The sequence below is a fragment of the Ctenopharyngodon idella genome, chromosome 16 (genome assembly GCF_019924925.1).
Source record: "Ctenopharyngodon idella isolate HZGC_01 chromosome 16, HZGC01, whole genome shotgun sequence".
Lineage (NCBI taxonomy): Eukaryota > Metazoa > Chordata > Actinopteri > Cypriniformes > Xenocyprididae > Ctenopharyngodon > Ctenopharyngodon idella.
The window spans coordinates 12,022,975-12,045,539 of record NC_067235.1 but is presented as its reverse complement, the minus strand read 5'-3'; the positions used below and the strand labels follow the sequence as shown (position 1 = coordinate 12,045,539).

Here is a 22,565-nt window from a genome sequence, read left to right as displayed (position 1 = left end):
TCTCCGCTCACAGGCGGATTCCCTTCTCGCACAAAACTGGACGCGTGCGCGCTCTCGCTCAGATATTACATGTGCGTTGTCCTCCTGCATGTGCAGCCGTGAATCTAGAATTGTCTTCTCTCCAGGATTTAATATTGACATTATAGTGTGGGCACCCACCGCCAGAAACATTAGTCGGCGCAAATGCCAAGTTTACTAACAAATGTAAATCAATATTTACATAGCGTAGTAGTTATAAATGTATCTGTCTCACACGTGTCCCGCATTGTCCCGCAAAATCATATCTACTGTACTGCAACAGATCAATAGCCAGGTGGTCACCCTAAGCGCAGCGCAAGCTCAGAACAGGTTTATTCGCACCAATCTCAAGCACGCGACACTGTTACTTCACAGCGTTGGGAGATCCAGTGAGAAAGCATTTAAATTCGCTGTAGAATTAATAACATCGCTGCGAGATCTAGTGGGAAGCATTCAAATTCAGCGCCGAATTCTCTGCTTTAAACCACAGATATCAGATCAAATAGTGAAATTTGAGCATTTTTCAAGGACTTTTTAAAGTGCTTCACACTTTTTCCTGCACTTCAAAGCTCTAAATATTATCTAATTTTAATGTTATTTTTAATGCGATGATTTGTAAAACTAAAAGTTTACTAACTATTTTACTAACACTTCTCGTCAAACAAACTTAAAAAAAGACATGACATTACCGCTAGAAGGCAGCAGAGGAGCACTTACTGACTCCCTAATAAATGGGACACACAAAGTCTGATGAAAAACAAAAACTTCTTCAAATTGTGACTGAATTAAACAGAAAGCAAGTAAAGAGCATTCCTTTTAATCACTGAAGCTGTCAGTTCAGTATGGTACATTTAATAAGAGTAGAATATTTACATTTTTACAGTTAATAAGTTAATTTTATCTGCATCTCAATTCAAGCTCAGTGCTTTACAGTCAAATTTCCCATAAATAAGTGGCACCAGCCAGCGTCACTGCTCTCAAATGTTAGTCTGGAGCCCTGATTAATCTATGTTTAACGGCTGGTAAAAAATATTTATGGCCGATAAATTTAAAGTCACTGACCATTGGCAGGTGTGGCAAAAAGTTAGTTTTAGGCCCTGCTTGTAGCTTTTCAAACCTCTTAATATTACAGACTGGTTATTTTTAAATTTAATTAAGCATTTTAATATTTTAAAACGCCATTTAAAGATGACTGCAAATTAACATGATTATAAGAATGATCACAACACTTCTGAGGTAATTTTGTGTTTATTTAAAGCACCTATAGAAATTGCTCACTTGAGATTTAATGTTAACAGTGATTTTTACAGAAAACAGGAAGCCAGAGAGTGAAACTACAAGACAAATGTCTTAAACACAAAACCTCGAAACCTAAATGGCCTAATCACACTACCGCTATGAAAGTGACACTAACCAACAAGCGTGTTGTTCACAAAAATGTGATTGTATAGGCTACATTCTAGAATCTGTTTTGTGCAAATCTACGCGTGAGCCACACTATACGCCCTCACAGATCACGGGATTCATCACAGTATAACTCGAGTAAGTGCGTAACCAGGGGGTTTATAGTACATCTACACATCAAACAGTTCCTCTCCAGCAGTTATTGTACCATCTGTCGTCATATCCTATGTTAAATCACAGTTCAGATCATAGTAACAAAGAGGACAGAAGGATGAACATCACTAGTGAATTTTCAAACAACAGACCAAGAGATACAACAACATTCGACTAATAAACCACTTGTACACAACAGTAGCGCTCTAATACTCCACTCACATTTCTACAGATTAGTGTGTTAGGAAGAGCTTCACATTGGGGTGTGGATTCACACACTATACGGTACGTCAAACAGTAAACTTATGCCACAGTGTTTGTGTATGTGTAAAGCTGCCAGGAGGTACAGTAGTATCCACTGCTACATATTTCTCTCTCTCACTGCTCGTCTTCACCATGCCAGGTCAGCTTGTCCTCGTAAAAGCGGATTACCATCTGAGGCCACTTTTTACTGGCCTCCCCGGCTGATAGTAAAGCTACCTCATCTGTGTTTTTCCTGAGATGAAATAAAGAAATAATGATCAGTGTTAATGGACAAACACAGCAAATTAAAAGCACATAATCACCGGCTGCAGATTAGTGGCAACAGAATTGTAAAGTATGGCATTTTTTTGCTGTGAGGTTGCTTTTGATCTTCCTCCCGATTTGTGTGTTGAAGAAGATGGACATAAAAGGAAAGGAATTTCTTGGTATCAGTATTAAAACTTAAGCAGTACAGTATTGTTATTGTTAACTAAAATAATTAAAAATGGTTTCCGTTAAATTAAATAAAGCTAAAATAAAATTAAATTAGATGAAAACCTAGGAAAGTAACTGAAATAAAACATGTAATAAAAATTAAAGGATTAGTTCACTTTAAAATGAAAATCACCCCAAGCTTTTCTCACCCTCAAGCCATCCTAGGTGTATATGACTTTCTTCTTTCTGACGAATACAATCGGAGTTATATTAATAAATATCCTGACGCATCTAAGCTTTATAATGGCAGTGAACGGGACCAATGAGTTTGAAGCTCAAGAAAGTGCATCCATCCATCCATCCAAGTCCTTCTGAAGTGAAGCGATGCGTTTGTGTAAGAAAAATATTTATATTTAACAAGTTATAAAGTAAATCTAGCTTTCGCCAGACCGCCTTCCTTATTCAACTTATGAAGAAAGTGTAACTGATGTCGCGTCAGTTAAGCTTTTTTCGCAAGTTGAATAGGGAAGGCATAGGACGTAGCATAAGTGTTTTGAACTGCGAGAGGCTTTACACTTTCTTCGTACATTGAATACGGAAGGCAATCTTGCGGAAGCTAGATATTTTACTTTATAACTTGTTAAATACGGATATTTTTCTTACACAAACGCATTGCTTCGCTTCAGAAGGCCTTTATTAACCCCCTGGAGACTTGTGGAGTATGTTTATGATGGATGGAGACACTTTCTTCAGCTCATACTCGTTGATCCCGTTCACTGCCATTATAAAACTTGGACGCGTCAGGATATTTATTAATATTTCTCCGATTGTGTTCATCAGAAAGAAGAAAGTCATATACACCTAGGATGGCTTAAGGGTGAGTAAAGCTTGGGGTGATTTTAAAGTGGACAAAGTTTAAATATAAATATTTAATATAAAATCCAAAAACTAATAAAAGTGATAAATCAAAATCACTAAAACCTAAACTAGTAGAAAATAGTATTTAATCAATACTAAAATAACACTGAAAGAGTATGGTGCCAATATTATTTTAGTATCACTGAGATATCATAGTTTAATATTTTTAATTATATTTTATTTTTGCATTTGTTATTTTCATTTTCGCTAAAATTTTAGTAATTGTGTTGTGTGTCATTTTTATTAGTCATGTTTTTTTAAATACGTCTATATACTGTAGAATTTATTAAATTTTATTTCTGTTTTAGTTGTTTTACTACATCATGTTAAACTAAGTGAAAATGAGAAATGTTGCTTTGGCAACTAGCTAAAATAATATTTTTAAAAATATATATTACTTTATTTCAAGTTTTAGTTAACTATTTTTATTTTTTATTTTAGTTAACACCTGAAAACCCATGTGCTGCTGTTCTAATCACTTCTAAACAGTCTACCAATTCAGTCAATGTGATGTGAAGCATAAAAGCTAAGTTAAGGTGTGTATCGATGCATGCACTGATTACAGAACTTAATAATCAAGATTTTTTTTTTTTTTTTTTTTTTTGCATTTAAAATGAACAAAGCAGTGTAGAATAACAAGTATCTCCACAAATGGTCCAGTTTAGAAATATTACCACTTGATGAGGAACATGAGCTCTCCTTTTTGGTCTGTGCATCCGATGATGCAGTCTGGTTCTGGGTGGCTGGACTGGCCTGCTGGGATCTCAGCGCTGTGATCACCAACCTCCTCATTACCTCTCTCAATGAGGTCCTCCTGAGGCTGCTGGTGAGCCTGCATGATTCCAGACACAGAACTAAACTATCATAAAGCCTGCCAAGAGGGATGAGTTATATATCACATAGCAAGAGCAATAAACCTAGGTTTTGGAAATAACAAACTCTGTACTAAAGGTGTGCAATCCTGGTCCTGGAGAGCTAACCTTCAGCGGAGTTTAGCTCCACCCTGCTCCAACAATCCTGAAAACCTTGATTAGCTGGTTTAGGTGTGTTTAATTAGGGTTGGAGCTGAACTCTGCAGGAATGCAGCCCTCTGGATCCAGGATTAGACTCCACTGCTCTTTACAAAAAAACAGTTATTCATATTATGCCAAGTATTTAGCAGTTTGTTATCTAATGCAATTAAATGTATTGATATTCAGGAATTTTAATGCTTATTTTGAAACATTGTAGTGCAGTAATACCTGTAGGAGTGAAAGTGAATGGCCCAATATGTGCCTCTGCATAGTATATAAAGACACTAACCATATCAGCATCTAGCTCAGTTAACTCTTGCTTGGGCTGGACCTCATGGGCTAGAGATTGACATCCCTCTTCATCTGTTTCTCCTGAGACATTTAGGTTTCTGAGAAACTCCTCTATCAGCTCAGGACAATCCAGGTTGTCCTCTGGCTCCCAGGTATTCTCTGCACTGAGGAAAGTACGACAGACCTGTCATATACTGGTAGATATCTATAAAATAAATATTTAACACACAGGAAACATTGTTCCAGAGACTCACTCTGTAAAGCCTTTCCACTTTAGATAGTATTCAACTTTTCCCTCGTTGACTCTTCTGCGGATAATTTTTTCCACTGCAAACTCTTGGACAACTGTTGTCTCTTCTGCTTTCCTGTTTTTCACATTCTGCTTTTTCCTCATGATTTCCTATAAACAACACACCATTTAATATTATTTTCAAAGGCTTAAGTATTTCAAAATCTATAATAAAGCATTTATATTAGGTTTAGCAGACATATAACTAATAAAATAGGATAATTTGACCGGAAGAGACGAAGTGACGATGATTTACAGAATATCACATTATACAAAACTTACATATATAGAATTATCGTTCTAACAATAAAGTCGGAGGAATTTTAAAATAATTTTCCACTTGAGACTTATGTATTTGTATGTTTACTGTTAATGTATCAAGCAATGTTGCATCTGACATGAAGAAATACAAGGTATTCCTTAAATAAACAATGGCAACAATCCGTCGTCGCTGCCAGGGAAGTCACTGCTTGACGTATGACGTATCATTTCCCACTAGCTAAACTTTCACAGTCTCTGACCAAGCAGGATAATATTATGAATGGTTGTTTGTTGTATTCAGTTATATTCTTTCTACGCCACTGCTGTCCATTTGATAAGTGCGCGTGCCCACCTGCCGATGCCTCACGCGCAGTTCACGCGCTATTCTTTTATTCCCACTGCTGGTGATTAATGCTCGTGCAAATGTCAGTTTGTACAAACAACGCGGTGCGTCCACGCGGAAGATCACAATACTGTTCAGTAATCTAGCATTGCTTACTATGTCGCCTTCACGATCATGGCTTTACTGTTGTGTTTACATAACTTTTCATGAATGAGTCAAATTAAACATGGCCGATTGGGAGAAGGGGAGGAAGTGGTTTCAAAGGGAAGAGGTCAGTTCAGGAAAGCCGGGGGAGGAATCCTTAAAGGCGCATCCCGAGAGCAAGACCTGGCTGAATTTCTCTGCGCACATAAACGGTTTTTTTTAGGGCGAGTTTAATCTGACACTAGATAATTTAGCGTAAAACGCGTTCAGAGGCGTTACCCTTAGACGAGTTGTAGGTAATAATATATTTTACTATATATATTGGCAACAGTTGCAGTTTAAAATCTAGTTTTTGTAAGTTAAAAAACGAACGTTCGTGATTTGTTGTACATAGAAACTTCTTTTGCGTCTCAGTTTAGGAAAGATGTGGATACATAGGGAAAATACCTACATGTTGTGTTGACGTCACGAATGTAATATCGTCAAAGGACACTGGAGGGCGCATGCGCCACTCATTTTGTGCATTTATATTTTACGCTGTATGCACAATATCTGGTTTATCAGGCTATAATTTGTCTATAACTGAATTGTGGCACAAAATACCATACGGATATAGAATATTAGTATTAATGCGTATCATTAGATGGACTATATCATAGGAAATCCTTTTTTTGATTTGTTTTGGAATATTTTCTTTTTACTGAATATTACAATATTGTAACATTACAATAGTGTAAAATAGCACAGAAATAATTACTGCGTCAAATTACTATAAATACACTTTTAAGCAAAAAAAAATTAAATTAATAATACTGAAATTAATAATGATAGTAATATTCATCGAGGATTGCATATAAACCTCTGGCATGGGGTAGTTGAGCGAGTTTTTGGTAATCATACGGAGCTCTTTACTTTAGGACGCTTTAATGTAACTGACCATAGGTTTCAGTGTAGAACTTAGGCTCCTCCCGTTTTAGAATTGATTGACAGGTTTCCACCTTCCAATCAGAGAGAAGGTTGAATCGGATTGGTTCAGTTGTTCACCCAATTGCATTAAAGATAAAAAATTAAAGAAACATTTGGTGGAGTACCACAACAAAAGCTTCTCCTTGTTGCTTTTACCAACCTTTATACTTTACCTTCATTACTTTTACATTTAGCCTACTTAATATTTCATATATCAAAATTACGAAATGAAGACATAAAATCTGGACTTTTTAAAAATAAATGTTATATTGATGTTAAACCCTGCCACTCCTTAGTGGGCCCACAAGAGGTCGCTATTAGCCATCCATAAATCTCTTGTCATCGCCATTTTCGGTAGGCTTGTTTTGTTCCTCATAAAGTTTTATTTTTACGAGATAACTTGTAAAATGTTTCATTACGTTTATTAATGTATATTTAACATGTGCTACGTTTACTTTATTTACTTTATTTGCTTCTTTATTAACTGTATTTCTCCTTTGACATGATGTGCAATTTATAGCTTGATCAAAAGCAAGTTTTTATGAGGTTTGAACGAAGACAAGGTAATTTTTTAAAGCCTGAAAATATTTCATACACGATTCTTTATTTAGGATTAAAGCGACTTCACTGCACATCAAAATAGCATTTTATCATGTATTAAGGAAAGTAAACCATATGTTAGACCTCAAATTTGTAAAATGGACTCGCAACATGTAGCCTAGAATGAAATTATTTTAAAAATGCTTCATGTCAGGATTAAAACGACTTTTAGCCCCAAAGAATCATTCACTTATTTTTGTAATTCATCACTGCACATGAAAATGGCATTTTATCTTGTACTGCATATTAAGTAAATGAAACCATTATATGTTGCACCTCAAATTGTCATTTGGACCTGCAACATGTAGCCTAGAATGATATGAAAAATGCTTCATGTCATATAAACATTAGTTTGATTTATTCATTCAGAATACATCTTTAGTAATTTCATCTGCATAATGTTTTATTTTTCTTTATTTTGATCAAAAACTATCCTCTCTGTACATTCCATGTGTAGGAGGAGCTCCTTTATTCAGCTGAGGGCCCGGGTCCATAATGGTTGACAGATGGGCTATAGAACGAGAGTTCTGCACTGTTTAAGGGAAATCACAGATCTCTCTCTCTCTCTCTCTGCACAGTCCAGTCCTCCAGTCTGCTCTCCATCTCCAGCAGTGACAGTCCTGAGTGGGCCGTATGTGAATACGTTCATTAATGCAGCCATGGCTCCTGTCAGGGTAGAAATGTGTCCAGATGGAGGGACCCCACTGTGCAGGCCTGGCCAGCACTCGAGGGGTGAGGAGAGCTGATGTGTGGGGTGGGGATCCGGTCTAACTGGACTCTTTCTCAGCATGCGGGTTGCCGAGTTTTGGCACGCCACCGTCCCTCGGCTCAGGTTACAGGTACGCTCGTGCCGACCGTGTCAGACATGTTGTTTTTTTGTGGGTTGTCAACCCCATGAACCCTGAACAGATTAGTTTGAGTTCAATATAATGAAAGTGTTCTGTGGAGCTTAATTCATCGAGCAGTTTGTGAAAGGGTCAGCTGATTTACACCAAGGAATCCGAAAGGCTGACATTAAATACGCTCCCTTCATCTGTGCATCTCACAGCTGACGCTGACCAGATTTTCTATCACACTTTTTTTTTTTCATAAAACATATTTCACACCAGTATTCTATAATTTACTCCTGAATTTTTTAACATGATGAACAGCGTGAAAAAAGTATTTTTCATTTAAAAAAAAAAATCTTTTTAAATCAGCACAATATGTAAACCATCAAATAACTATTTATTTTTCTTAACACAGGAAAAAAAAAGCATCTTTCACCTTATTATTTCAACTAAAAATATTGTATTAATTCACATTTATTTATTTATTTTTTAAAAAATGTAAATCAACACTTTATGAGAACCGCTTTAAAATTAAATCACTAAAATATTACATTTTTCTAACAAGAAAAAGCATCTTTCATCTTTTTATTTGAACAAATAGTATTTGTGTTATTACTTATTATTACTCACTCCTACTCAGGCAATAAATCACTCATTATTTTCCCCAAACATAATTAACACAAAAGTATTCTCTTTAGTCATGAAAATTAAGCGTAATGGACAAATATTTGCACTTTTTAAGGGTTCATTCACATTTAGTTTTTGTAAATATATTATAACACTTTATGTGAATCACATTAAAATTGAATGACTAAAATATAAAAATTTCTTAACACAGGAATAAGGTATCTTTCATCTTATTATCCGAACAAATATTATTATTGTTAATACTTATCATTGGCTCGCTCCTACTTTGGCTTTTATCCATTCTATCCAGTTACTCCTTCCATTTATTTATTCTCATTTTTGAGCCTTGAATTCATTGCTAACTCACTATTGTGGATGTGATTCAACCTCAACACATGTCAAATTCCACCACAGATGAATCAGAGAATCGAGCAAGCCAGGGAATCTCACTGAAAGCGCCTCGCAGTCTTTCCCAGCAGTGTGTTTGTCAAAACTGTGGGTTCTGTATGTTTTACCGGGTATATCTCGCTCAGCCATCGCACTCTGCCTCTCCGTATCAGCACTCAGATCGCCATTATCAGCGAAGTGTCGGCTACACTCAGAGCAGTCATCTGTCATTCTCCTTCTTTTGCTTTGAAAAGCCCAAACCTGACACCGGCTGACAGCCTCTGTTGTTTACCCAACTAGAGGGACACGGGCGATTGTTCAGAGAACATGACACGGCATACTGGGCGGCAATATGGCGGACGGCTGGGCCCCCTCATCAGCCGGCTCTCAGCACCTCCGTCAAGACTCAAAACCCAACAGAGTATCAGATTCACAGGCCCATATTTAAGCAATCTGAGGTTCACATGATGATTTGGGTAAGGGACTGGGGAATTGAGCCAGGGAATTGAAACTGACATTCTGCTGGGAGAGACAGAGGAGTTGAGGAAAGACCACCTGGGTAACCTTTCATAGAGCTGTCCTCTGGTGCCAAAACACCTTGGAATAATATTCTCCCTCTTGCTCCATTTCACAGTCTTGTACTAAGTGCTAAAACAGTGCCAAAACTTTTGTGAACGTCTTCAATTTTAGTAGTTTGATTAAGCTGATTCAGATTGTTCACTAACAAACTTATAATTTTATAATCCTAATAATTCTACAACATTATTTTCCATTTGTTTATAACTGCTTTTTTCCCCCCAGTAAACACAGAATCCCTTTCATTTAAATTTTATGAAAGCACAAAAAAAAATTGAGCATATATTGCCAATGATACTGAAAGGCTGTCCCAGCTAAAGGTCTGTTCACACCAAGAATGATAATTTATAAAGATATAACAATAACTATATTGGCGTCCACACCAACGCACAATATCATTCTGTATATTATAAGCACATGCCTCGTTTATGTCGTCTGCAGCTTTAAATGCTCGAGCTCTTCAAAGCAGGATGGATTCTGATTGGCTGTCAATGTTTTTATCGTTCATCAGCAGGGAAATAAATGTCCTGAAAGTGACATGATATCGTTTCTCTGTGTTGCCATCGTTATCACCCCTGGTGTGAACTGGTCTTAACAGGGAACATTCTCAGAACTTTGGCTTGAGTTCTGGCAAGGTTCTCTTAAAGTTATAAACAAACGTTCTTCCAGTAACATTAATAGAACGTTCGTTCAAAGTTGTCTGTCTTTAATAACATTCACACAATGTTATTTATACATCGTATGTGGAATTTTTTTCTGAAACATTTTATTTGGATTTTCGCCTAACATTTTTAAATGTTATTACTACAAAAGAGAACATTCAAAAAATAATGTTTGCAAAATTATAACATTCCCTTAATGTTTTCTCTCACATTTTTAAACCATTTAAAAAAAAAAAAAACCGTGACGTTTTGAACATTTAGAGAAGATTCAGAAATAACGTTTTCATAACTTAATTAGCAAAACATTCTTAAAATAGGGCGCTAGGGTGATACATTGTATGAAAAATGTGACAAGGGATAGTTTACCCAAAACATTTTTTTTGAAGAATATTGGTGGCCCAAACAACATTGTACACCAAAAAAATAAAAATAAAATAATTGAAAATGTCTTATTTTTGGTTCCACAGAAGAAAGAAGAATATCATACTAGTTTGGAATAACATGAGGGTGAGTACGTGATGACAGAATTGTCATTTTTGAGTCAACAATCCCTTTATTATTCTTTCCATATGTATATGTGAGTGTTGTTCTGAAAAAATTATCTATTGGAGAAGAGAAATGCTTCAGTGGCTTGCATGAATGTGTGCAGAATGGCAACAGTGAGAGATTGTTGATGTAGTGAAGTCTTATAAAGGCTTCATGGTCATTGCGAGTCATTACAGGGACTGCGGGTGCCTTTACATACATGAATGGGGAATTCCAGTCTGCTCTTCCCGCAACAACAGACTTTGTGGGAATTGGCAGCTTTCTCACTCTCTCTATTTTGATGTCTCTCTCTTAGGTCCTCAGTTCCTTAGTATATAGATATATATTATGTGTGTGTGTGTGTGTGAGATGGAGGCTTTTGAGAGAGTGAGCAGACATCCTGTGTGTGACAGGGATCACTTTCAGCAGCAGAGCACTACACTCATTTCCCTCCTCCAGCCCACACACAATCCTTTCATTCACTTTAATTAAGACTGATCACGGCGTGTGTGTTTCTATATCTAAAAAGAAAAAGATTCAGATGTGTAAGCTCCAGTTTATTTCTTACCAGATATCTCAGAAGGATCATGAAAGCAAAAAGCTGCAAACAATTAACTGCAACTATGGAATCATGTAAAATTAGGATTTAATAATAAGTAGGATTATCATCATTTAAAAGGGAGAAAACGCTTTCTGTACTGTATATTTTCATGTGTATGTCATGTGTCCAATCAACCTCTACTGTATTTTGGCACAGGTCCGTCTGTCACTTGGTAGAAGCTTGCCAAATTAAGCAGGAGTCAACATGGACAGTTTGCATGGCGTGACTTCATCCTTGAAAACCATGAACAAAACTATGCAAGGTAAAAGAAAATATGGGTCTACAATAAATACAGGTTCACAAACCACAATGTTCCATACAAATTATTTTCTGAAAGCATGAAACCATCAAAATTCAACCAAATACTCAAACAATAAAATTATGTATTTAAAAAATAGTCAATTTTCCTATTCAGTAAATGTTATATTAATAATATTGTGAATTGTTGGCCATACAACTACTTTTATAAATGTTTGATTTTAAGGAGATTTTTGTTTTTTGATTTTTACATGATAAACAATTTTGGCACTTTATTTTCCAGTGTAAAATCTGGGTCACAAATGAATGAAGACACGATACTTTTATTCAGCAAGGATGCATTAAATTGATCAAAAGTGTCAGTAATTTATATTTATAATTTATATTTATATTTATAATTTAGACATTTATAATATTACAAAATTTTTATATTTCAAATAAATGCTGTTCATTTGAACGTTCAATTCATCAAAGAATCCTGAAAAAAATGTTATCACTGTTTCCACAAAAACATTAGCAATACAACTGTTTTCAACATTGATAATAATAATAAATGTTTCATAAGTAACTCAGATCCTTACATCCTTCTGGTAATGCTAAATAGAATAAGGTTTGGAAGAAAAAAGTGAACAGAATGAGTGAAAAAGAAAAGTAAAGTCATTATCCACCAGCACCTATTACGTTTTCTCCAAGAGTTCTTTATAAAAGCCTGTGATTACTTTTGTTGCTCTGCTCTGCTTTTGAAACCAGAGTCTGTCTGTGGTGGTTTGAGCCGTGTGTAACACAGTCCAGCAGGCGACATGTTGACCTGTGACTCTGACAGGATATGCCATGAGAGGTAACAAGAGCGGTGGATATGCCTCAGGCCACTGTGAGCCTGAGCTCTCACATGCATTATTCAAAGGCCTGCCTCAGGGGACAGCAGCACTAATGGTCTCCATGAGAATGTACCTGATAGCAGGACTGTGGTCAGTTCATTTAGCATCACGGCACCCCTGGCATCCAGCTTCATGACAACATACATGGCTCAGATTGCTGGCTGCATACAGCCGGGAAAAGCGCTGAGATGTGAGAGTGAAGTTTAAGTAATGGTTCGCTGTGAGAAACTGTGGTGAATTAAAAGTCATGAGTAAAGTATGAGTAAGATATTTGATTAAAAATAAAGAAAAGAAAAACCATATATGGCAATATTTTACAAAACTGCCTTTGGACTCCTTCATACTTGAAATATTTTACAATGACGTTACTGTTTTTTTTGTTTTGTTTTGTATTTGAAAGCTAGACCAATTTTTGAATGGTTCAAAGTAGTGATAGACTGATTTCAACCAAATTAACTGATTAAACTGTGTATGTGTGTATATGTGTGTATATATATTATATATATATATAATATAATATATATATATATATATATATATATATACACACACACACACATACACAGTTTAATCAGTTAATTTGGTTGAAATCAGTCTATCATATATATATATATATATATATATATATATATATATATATATATATATAATATGTGTATGTATGAATATGTATATATGTATATATACATGTGTGTGTGTGTGTGTGTGTGTGTGTGTGTGTGTGTGTGACCCTGGACTACAAAACCAGTCATAAGGGTCAATTTTTTAAAATTGACATTTATACATAATCTGAAAAAAGCTGTAATAAATAAGCTTTCCATTGATGTATGGTTTGTTAGGATAGGACAATATTTGGCCGAGATACAACTATTTGAAAATCTGGAATCTGAGGTTGCAAAAAAATCAAAATATAGTGAAAATCGCCTTTAAAGTTGTCCAAATGAAGTCCTTAGCAACACATATCCACTAACAAAAATACATTTTTGATATATTTATGGTAGGAAATTTACAAAATATCTTCATGGAACATATCCTAAGGATTTTTGGCATAAAAGAAAAATCGATAATTTTGACCCATACAATGTATTGTTGGCTATTGCTGCAAATATACCCGTGCGACTTATGACTGGTTTTGTGGTCCAGGGTTACACACACACACACACACACACGTATATATTATTGGCCAGCCAAACACTCAACGAATCTATTTAAACTTTTTCAAACAATTATTTGCCATCAGATTCAGTAATACTTATTGTTCTTTCTTTTTTTTTTTAATGATTATGCATATTTTATTTGCCACTTTATCATTTAATCCTTTATTTAATATTATTTAGAATTTGTTTTTAAATTAATTTTATTAATATATTTTATTTAATATGGTTTTATTTTTATATTCTTTTTTTTTGAAAAAATATTATATAAAATAACCTTTAAAAAAAAAAAAAAAAATCTTCTTTCAAAAGTAAATAATAGACTTTTTTTTCAAATTCAGACTGCGCAATGCCATATCTTCACTGCCATCATAAAGCCAAACATAACTGCGGTTTTATACTGATAAATGTAGATTTTTGGCTTTTAAGACCAACATGAATGTAGCTGATAGAGTTGTGAGGAAGGAGATAGTATGGTTTGTTTGTGTTTGTTGAGCGTGTGTTTATATGTGGATTTAGTGTGCGGGCTGGAAAGCGGCTCTCCAGTCGGGACTCAGTGGCTCCTCCGTCTCACTCCAACAGGTGTTGATCTCACGGCAGGCCCTGACAGGAAGTTTCCGCAGCTCTCCACCGAACCCATTGGAGTGCACATCAGCCTGACGGATGGATGAATGACACCAATGAAAAAGGAGCGCTATCCTCCGGGCAACCCGCTCAGGATGAGTGACAGGGTGCAGGCGGGAGAATAGACTGTCTTTGAACCTGAAAAACTCTTTTTCCTCCCTCTCTCAAATCTTTTCTCCCCCTTTTCTCTTCTTCAAGGTGCAGATTCCCCCCAAACTCTGGCCGATCCACTCTTTTCTCTATGCTGGCGTTTTGTTTCGGCTGGCTAAGGGTGTGTGTGTGTGTGGTGGGCAGTGCAGGGTGTGAGGCGTGTTAAATGCTCTCCTTTCAGAGGCAGAATGTGTCAGTCAGCTCACAGGCCCTGTTTTGTTTGGAGCTGTCAACCCTTCTGGAAGAGGGAGAGGAAAAACCGGGGGAGTGAAGAAGGAGAGAGAGAAATCAGAGGGCAAGCGGAGAGGGACGTGTGGGTGTAGGGAGAGAGACAGCTGGGAGGCCTACAGGAGAGCCTGACCTCACCTCAAGAGCAAAGGGTCACTGGCAGGCCACTCACAACTATTCCACAAAGCTGAAATGAGTTATTGAATACTCAGCCCACGGCAGAATAACTCATACAGCATTCAGCTACAAAAGCGAATTATATGGGAAGTATTGTGACCAACATAAAGGTGTTTAGAGAAATGTTATATGGGGAAAAAAAAGAAGATAATTCTGTCATGAATTCTGTTACCTTCATGTTGTTCCGAAGCTGTAGGACTTTATGTTGACGCATATCTTTTACATACACAAAAATAACTGTAAAAAAAACTAAACAAATTCACAAAGTAAAATGCCATTTTCCATTGAAACAAAGTAAAAGTAATATACCGTAAAAACAATGCATTCTGGGTAATATTATTTATTGTTTTCGAGAAAGCAGCCTATAGGCCTCTTTTCTTAAAATGACAAATATTACCCAGAATGCATTGTTTTTATAGTATATTACTGTTTCAATGAAAAATGGTATTTTACTGTGTAAATTTGTTTCATTTTTTACAGTTATTTTTTAGAGTGACAGAAAGTGAATAATGACCTAGGTTTGTCAAGCTAAAAACATGAAGAAAAGCATCATAAAAGTAATCCATCTGACTTTCCAAATCTTCTAAATAGCTTTGCAGGACCAAAATAACAAAATTTAAGTTGATATTACTCACATATTTACGTACCATGCCAGGTTACATGTCATAATTTGAAAATACATGATCTTGTGTGTCTCGTAACAAATCATGATGTCTTTAGAGGACATATAGAGGAATATAGCACACAAGTCATCTAGACCACTTCATAACTGTCCGATGCTTTTTGTCATTTTTTGTGACAGCCCCTAATCACCATTCACTTTCACTGTATAGAAAAAAAACTGTAACATCTCATTTTGTGGTCTACGGAAGAAAAAAAAAATTATAAACTATTACTTGGTAAACAGCTGAAACTTGAAGTGTCATTTTTGTGCCATTAGCATCGCCAAATAGAATTGCAAAAATCATGTTTTCTGGATACTCACAGTCACCTCATCTGCCATTGGTTGGCCAATCCGATAGTCCTGCCTCCAGACTCATGCCATTGGTTGAGCTAATGTTGGCTGGTGATGCTTAAACAAAAAAAAAAGAAAGAAAGAAAATGTTTTGATCGCAAAACAGATCCACAGTGTTTACATTTTGGTTGTAAGCAACCTATGAATATCTTAGAATTGTCTGTAACCTGGGAAAGGAGAAAGTATTTTAATAATAAAAAAATGTTACTTCACCTTTAAGTAAAAATCATATTAACATTTACTCGTAAACTCCCATACGCAGTTCTCATGACTTTGTTGGACTCATTAGTGAGTTAGCGAAACGCCACATTCTCATCAGATTGTTTGTTTTGTGGTGACTTTCTTTTGTGCCGGGACCTCCTCCACTCTGGTTGGAGAGTTTCCTTTAAAGCCTGCCAATCACAGTCAGGAGAATGAGGGATCACTGACAGATAAGAGGCACAGGGTGGAAGGTGAGGGTCAGGCTAGTAACAGAGGACAGAGTGACGGAGAGAGAGAAGCAAGACTATCAAAAACTAAATTCCTCCAGATTTCGCCAGTCCATTTCTTATTTTTCATCACCAAGTCCGTGGTGGTTTTAAACTGAGGGTCTGGGGAGAGGGTCTGCTGACAGACCTTCTCTCACTGGAAGAGGGACAGACTGGTATGCATCTGCTCTGGCTCCGTGCCCCACTGAGTGTCAGCGTGCAGATGGAAGTGGTTATTTGTAATAATAAACCCTGGGAATGGGAGAGATGTGTGCCCTCACAGCCTGAGACATGCGTGACTCTGAAGCTCAAACACTGAGGACAACACAGCCCGATCAGAACCAAGGAACTTGCTACCAACTTTGAATACTCTTTTTATGGTTCTGTTTAGAATGAGGCTTTGAATATTCCGTAATTTTTGAAAAAGGCATTTATTTTTTTTATTTTGCCTTTACTTTGTTACATTCTCAATAGGGTTCAATGAATTTTTTTTTTTTTTTTTGGTCTGGTTTATAAATTTATTCAAAAATACATAAAAAAATGCAATTCATACATACAAAGATTTCAATACGCATCTTCAAGGAAAAGAATTGTTTAATTACTGAATTAAATTTCATATTGAAATTTTGATATTTTTTTTAACAAAACTGCTCATTATTTGAAAAAAGTTTGCCTGCCAAATCAAGATCATGTATTGTGGCTAATATTAAAAACATGAAAAAATAAACATGATACATCTTACATTATACATCAAATGATCTCATAGAAAATTATATTCAGATCCTCATGACTGTGTGTCAAGGTCAATAAGTATCTTATATTATTCATAATTTGACCTTTTTATGAAATTGCAAGGTTGTAAAATGTCATGTAGTGCTAATCCCCCTAAAAATCTAACGATATTTATGAATTAAAGAAATAAAATGATGAACTTTTGTTTAAAAAAAATAATGATTAAGACTCAATGAATTGAAACTTTGCTTCAAAATTATCTAAAAGTTTTTCAAAACCGTATAAAACCAAAATGAATACAAAGACAGTTTTTGTCACTGACCATAGATTTCTGTTCTTTTATATACTTATAAACCTGTAGTAGACTTTTCCTGTGCCACAAATATTGTGACATAAATATTTTGTTGGTTCTGTCAGATGACTTTGAGCTGATTTTGATGCTGTATACATTTCTGAAAGGCGGAAACTCAGCAAATGATGCTCAAGCTTTTTCCTGCCAATCACATTGAGGTTCACTATGAGGTCTCTTTAATTAACTGTAATTTCACAGTCTTTAAACTGTCACTGCGATATTTTGGATAAAAAACATTGCCTGCTCCAAACAGAATTTATTACTGTACACAACCCAGAGGCCAGAGGCAATATTTTGCATGAAATGATTCAAGTATTTCTTCACTTGCCGGGAATAATTTACGTCAAGAAGCGCATGGCGGGACCGCACTCGGGGACAGGACCTGAGTGAGCTCTTTTATGAGCTCAACGTCCACAACATGTCAACCTTTTCCCTCCACAAATAAATATTGCGCAAACGTCAGAAAAACTCGATATTTACGCTCAGCGCATGAAAAACACACAAACATTATTTTTCAAAGACTGCGTGCTTAAACTCTCATTGCCCTCACAGTGAAAACAAGGCAGGATGGGGGATGGTGAAGCACATACTGTAAGTTTTAGTTTTGTGTTTTTAGTCCATGAAGTTATGAAGAAATAACATCACATTTCTAGACAAAACTCCAGCAAGCACATTATATGTCATCATAAGCTACTTCCTTTGTGTGAATGCTAAATCGCGTTCCTTACACAGCAAAATCCCCAGAGTTAAATCAACTTTGCTCAGAGTACATATTGTCCCTCTCTATATTGAGAGTTAAAGTTAATGAGATAATTAAGTGATGATTGAACATTAATGATGAACACCTACTGTTAACAAGCAGAATCACTGAAGAGAAACACAAGAACTACAACTGACTTCCAGCCACAGCCTAAGATGAACTCAACTGAAGATAAAAGACATTAAATCTCTCAAGATCTGATTAAACAACTCCACAAACAGCATATTATCTCATTAACTTTAACTCTGCTTCAGTGTTATTTTAACTCTATGTAGAGAGGGACCATATGTTCTCTGAGCAGAGTTGATTTTGCTGTGTATTAAGCAATTCAATCTTTCATTTACCTTTGTGTTGATGTCACTATCACTTTATCCCCTTTCACAGAATTCTGGTTAATTAACTTCTGTCCTGTCTGCCTTGTTGATTGGCTACTTAAGGACTTCACACTCTTGTCAATATCTCGTGCATCAGAGCTCTGATTGGCTCTTCTTTTGTTAACGAGCTGGTCGGTGCGCTGACAGCCATGACAGCGATGTGGCATGATGTCTTTGTATGGTGAGAGAGGAGTGTGGTCCAGCCAGCTCACGCTGTCACTCCGCAGCTGCTGGCTGTCTCCGGGTGGATCGCTTCGTGCCCCAGCCCCTCGAACACTGTCTGTTGACCTTCCAGGCTCGGGGCTCTGTTTCTCTCTCACAGCTGTGCGCTTTGAACCCGAAATCGGTGTGTTAGAAGCAATCAGGGCCAAGCTCTGTTTTCAGTTCTTTCACCCTCAGGCCTCACAAGCTGTTCTGTGTGATCAGGCTTTTTGGGCAATGAGATTGGATATGCTGGTCAAGAATTAGAGAAACAGTCATTATACAGGCAGCTTGTGGTTTGGCTCCAAACAGAAATCCTTCATGGGCTGTTCTTCTCTCTCCGACAATCATTACTGTGTCTTTAAAGATGAGAAATGTCCATGTTCAGTGTTAGCTTCAAATGTCTTCCTATATATGTGAAATGTATATGCTTATAATTTGGTTATGTTCTTTTTGTTCGATTTATAATCATGCAGTGCTGTTAAAGGGTTTCTTGTACTCTGCTTAATTTAAAGCAATGAACTGATCTGATGCTGGTGAATTGCTTATACAGTCGTGTAACAAACTGTAAAATGTAGATTAAGCTAGTTGATGTGTTTGGAACATTGTGGAAAGTTTCTAACTGGTCCAAGCTTGTCATTAGCTGGTAGACCATTATGGACCAGCAACAAACCAAGTACCTGTTGGTCTTAGCAGTGGTTAAGCTGGCCTAAGCTGGTTATTAGCTAGTCTAAACTAGTGGTTCTCAACACCACTCCAGTTATTTGCTGGTCTAAGATGGTCATTAGCTGCTTGAACTGGATATTAACTGGTCCAGGATGGCCATTAGCTGGTCCAAATTAGTTATTAGCTGGTCTAAATTGGTTATTAGCTTTTCCAAGCTGGTCATTAACTGGTCTAAACTGATCATTAGGTGGTCCAAGCTAGTTATTAGCTGGTCCATGCTTAACTGGTCCAAGCTAGTCATTAGCTGGCTGTGTTCTTTTTGCTGTAATATATTTTTAATCATGCAGAGCTGTTAAAGGGTTTCATGTTTTCATACAACTCTAATTAAAGCAAAGAACTGATCTGATGTTGGTGAATTGCTTTGACAGCCATGCAACATACATGTAGATTAAGGCTAGGCTCTCTCAACCGTGCCCGATCACATTTGACCCTCAAAGCCCGGTTCGTTTAACAAGTGTGATCGCTCCAAACCGTGCCTGGGCGCGGTTCGTTTAGCTGTCGGTTCAGTTGGGCTCGAGCGTGGTTCACATGCAGTGTGAGGGCTAACCGTGCCGGAGCATGGGACAGTGTGCGCTACTGTCATCATTACGATGGCAAACATCTTTATTACTACTTGGATAGTACACTTTACAATTAATGTAATTAACTCGAGTGTATTTGGGTTTATAACGGGTCTGGTTCTCATCTTATTGATGAACAGGAATTGTAGTTTGCGAACAAAGCTGCAAATAATTCCATTAATATTAGCGGCCTTCGTAATAATCCTCTGATACGTGCAAGTGAAAATCGCTGCGCGGTATAAATGATAAATCTATTAGGCAATATCTTGGTGAAAGTGCTTTTCTTCCTGTTTTCTTCCATTCAAAAAGTTGCATCATATGATGTAAGCGTGCTCTGGCCCAGAACGTTAAGGACAATCGCGCTCGGGCTCGGTTCAAGGCAACCGTGCCTAGTGTGAGTGCACCCTAAGCTAGCTGATGTGTTTTGGAACATGGTTGCAAGTTTCTAGCTGGTCCAAACTGTTCATTAGCTGATCCAAGTTTGTAGACCATTGTGGACCAGCACAGTTCGAAACGGCTTGCCAGTTCGAAACGGCTTGCCAAAGTGAACTCTCAGGAAAAGTTCGCTCCAGCTGCAAAACACCTTCATACCACCATTGGTCCGTGACGATAACGTAATAGGAGGTGTGCGCTGAGGCTTCGCCTTCTTTCACACGGAACTGTTCTCTGACTCATTTCATCTGTTGAGTTTGCTGAGGTAAGATCTCTACGGGTGAAAACATGAACACACTGGATAGCTGCTTTATAGTACAAAATGAAGTTTTGCTTCTGATGAAATGAGGCACTAACACTTTTTCATGTTTGATACTGTAAAGCTGTAAGCAATCTTTTTAAGCAATCTATTGAATAAAGTGCTATATAAATAAGCGTGACGTGACTGGAGTGCTAATTTGCAGAGCTCGTGCTAACATACCAGTGTTGTTATGATCAGACGCTTTTCTTGTGCTTTCTATAAATGCTTTCTATAAAAATGCTTGCTATTTTCTCATTTTTGTTGTTTATTTTGTTACTGAGAAGAAAGTGCACAGCACATATTTACATATACATCTACACACCGCGGCGTCAGATACAGTAAATCGCTGCTCACGTATTTCGAACTGCGTTTTAACCCTAAACGAAGAATGAAAAAGAACTTCGTTTGAAGTATATCGGGGCCCTAAAGTGGACAAGCTAATAAAAAATAATAAAAAAGCAGGCCATTAGCTGGTTTAAGCTGATTATTATCTGGTCCAAAATGGTAATTAGCTAGTTTAAACTGATCATTAGTTGGTACAAGTCATTAAAGGATTATGCTTTTTTACATTTTCAACTTTCTTTAGTGTGTAATGTTGCTGCTGCATGAAGAAGGTCTGCAAAGTTACAAGCAGAAAGTCCACTCTAAAGGGAGTTATTCTCTATATCAGTAGGCACTTTTTCTCCCTGAACTCCATGAAAAGCCTCGATTGTAGATTTTTTCTTGGAACATACACAATCACAATATTACTTATTTAAATAATTCTCCCCAAGGCATATGCAAAATAAAAGTCAGAGGTCTTAACTCACTAACTTACCATAACTCGCGGCTATGGTAAGGGCGATGAGATTTCTGAAATACGCTCAAAGCAGTTAGCCAAGCACAACACACTGGTCCAGCCGACCAATCAGAGCACATTGTGCTTTTCAGAAGGAGGGACTTCATAAAGACCGGAACTAAACAGATTATTACTGACAGACTGGGAAGAGAGGTCACTTTTAAGCATGAAAATCTATTCTAGTAGACCCCAAAAACAAAATCAGGATTTTGAAAAAGACCATAATAGGTCCCCTTTAACTGGCCTAAGGTGGTTATTAGCTGGTACAAGCTGCTCATTATATAGTCTAAATTGATCATTAGGCGTTCCAAGCTAGTTATTAGGTGGTCCAAGATGATCATTAGCTGGTTATGCACTCATCTAAACTGGTCATTAGCTAGTTGGATATTAGCTGATCTAAACTGGTCATTAGCTGCTCCAAGCTGCTTATTAGCTGATCTAAACTGGTCGTTAGCTGCTCTAAGTTGGTTATTAGCTGATATAAACCAGTTGTTAGCTGCTCCAAGCTAGTTATTAGCTGATCTAAACTGGTTGTTAGCTGCTCTAAGTTGGTTATTATAGCTGATCTAAACCGGTTGTTAGCTGCTCCAAGTTGGTTATTAGCTGATCTAAACCGGTCAATAGCTGCTCCAAGCTGCTTATTAGCTGATCTAAACCGGTTGTTAGCTGCTCTAAGTTGGTAATTAGCTGATCTAAACTGGTTGTTAGCTGCTCTGAGTTGGTTATTAGCTGATCTAACTGGATGTTAGCTGCTCTAAGTTGGTTATTATAGCTGATCTAAACCAGTTGTTAGCTGCTCCAAGCTGGTTATTAGCTGATCTAAACCGGTTGTTAGCTGCTCCAAGCAGGTTATTAGCTGATCTAAACCGGTCGTTAGCTGCTCTAAGTTGGTTATTAGCTGATCTAAACTGGTCGTTAGCTGCTCCAAGCTGGTTATTAGCTGATCTAAACCGGTTGTTATCTGCTCTAAGTTGGTTATTAGCTGATCTAAACTGGTCGTTAGCTGCTCCAAGCTGGTTATTAGCTGATCTAAACCGGTAATTAGCTGCTCT

The 22,565-nt window shown here is 36.9% G+C and overlaps 1 protein-coding gene and 1 long non-coding RNA gene across 10 annotated transcripts; one reads left to right on the top strand and one right to left on the bottom strand.

Moving 5' to 3' along the window:
* Positions 1-1,247: 1,247 nt before the first annotated feature.
* Positions 1,248-5,616, bottom strand: cbx3b (chromobox homolog 3b). 3 transcript variants are annotated; one of them, XM_051865931.1, is made up of 5 exons: positions 5,378-5,616; positions 4,730-4,875; positions 4,474-4,639; positions 3,846-4,003; positions 1,248-2,071 (listed from the first exon to the last, which is right to left on the bottom strand). In XM_051865931.1, the coding sequence occupies exons 2-5, from the start codon at positions 4,867-4,869 to the stop codon at positions 1,954-1,956; spliced, it is 582 nt and encodes a 193-aa protein (XP_051721891.1). In that variant the 5' UTR covers positions 4,870-4,875; positions 5,378-5,616; the 3' UTR covers positions 1,248-1,953. The 3 variants fall into 3 exon arrangements, with proteins under 3 accessions (XP_051721891.1, XP_051721892.1, XP_051721893.1); XM_051865932.1 differs by having other exon boundaries at positions 5,525-5,613; XM_051865933.1 differs by lacking the exon at positions 5,378-5,616 and adding an exon at positions 5,047-5,069.
* LOC127497456 (uncharacterized) lies at positions 4,524-15,662 on the top strand. 7 transcript variants are annotated; one of them, XR_007925558.1, is made up of 5 exons: positions 6,651-6,832; positions 7,657-7,917; positions 10,628-10,667; positions 11,443-12,382; positions 14,159-15,662. It is a non-coding gene; the product is annotated as an uncharacterized LOC127497456 (long non-coding RNA). The 7 variants fall into 7 exon arrangements; XR_007925556.1 differs by lacking the exon at positions 14,159-15,662 and having other exon boundaries at positions 11,443-11,548; positions 12,295-12,722; XR_007925557.1 differs by having other exon boundaries at positions 6,652-6,832; positions 11,443-11,548.
* The last annotated feature ends 6,903 nt before the right edge of the window (positions 15,663-22,565 follow it).

Coding starts and splice junctions, on each gene's coding strand:
- cbx3b (XM_051865931.1), bottom strand. CDS start 4,869: ATGAGGAAAAAGCAGAATGTGAAAAACAGGAAAGCAGAAGAGACAACA. Junction 4,640..4,729: donor AAGTGGAAAGGCTTTACAGA/GTGAGTCTCTGG, acceptor TACTTTCCTCAG/TGCAGAGAATACCTGGGAGC. Junction 4,004..4,473: donor CTGAGCTAGATGCTGATATG/GTTAGTGTCTTT, acceptor GGAATCATGCAG/GCTCACCAGCAGCCTCAGGA.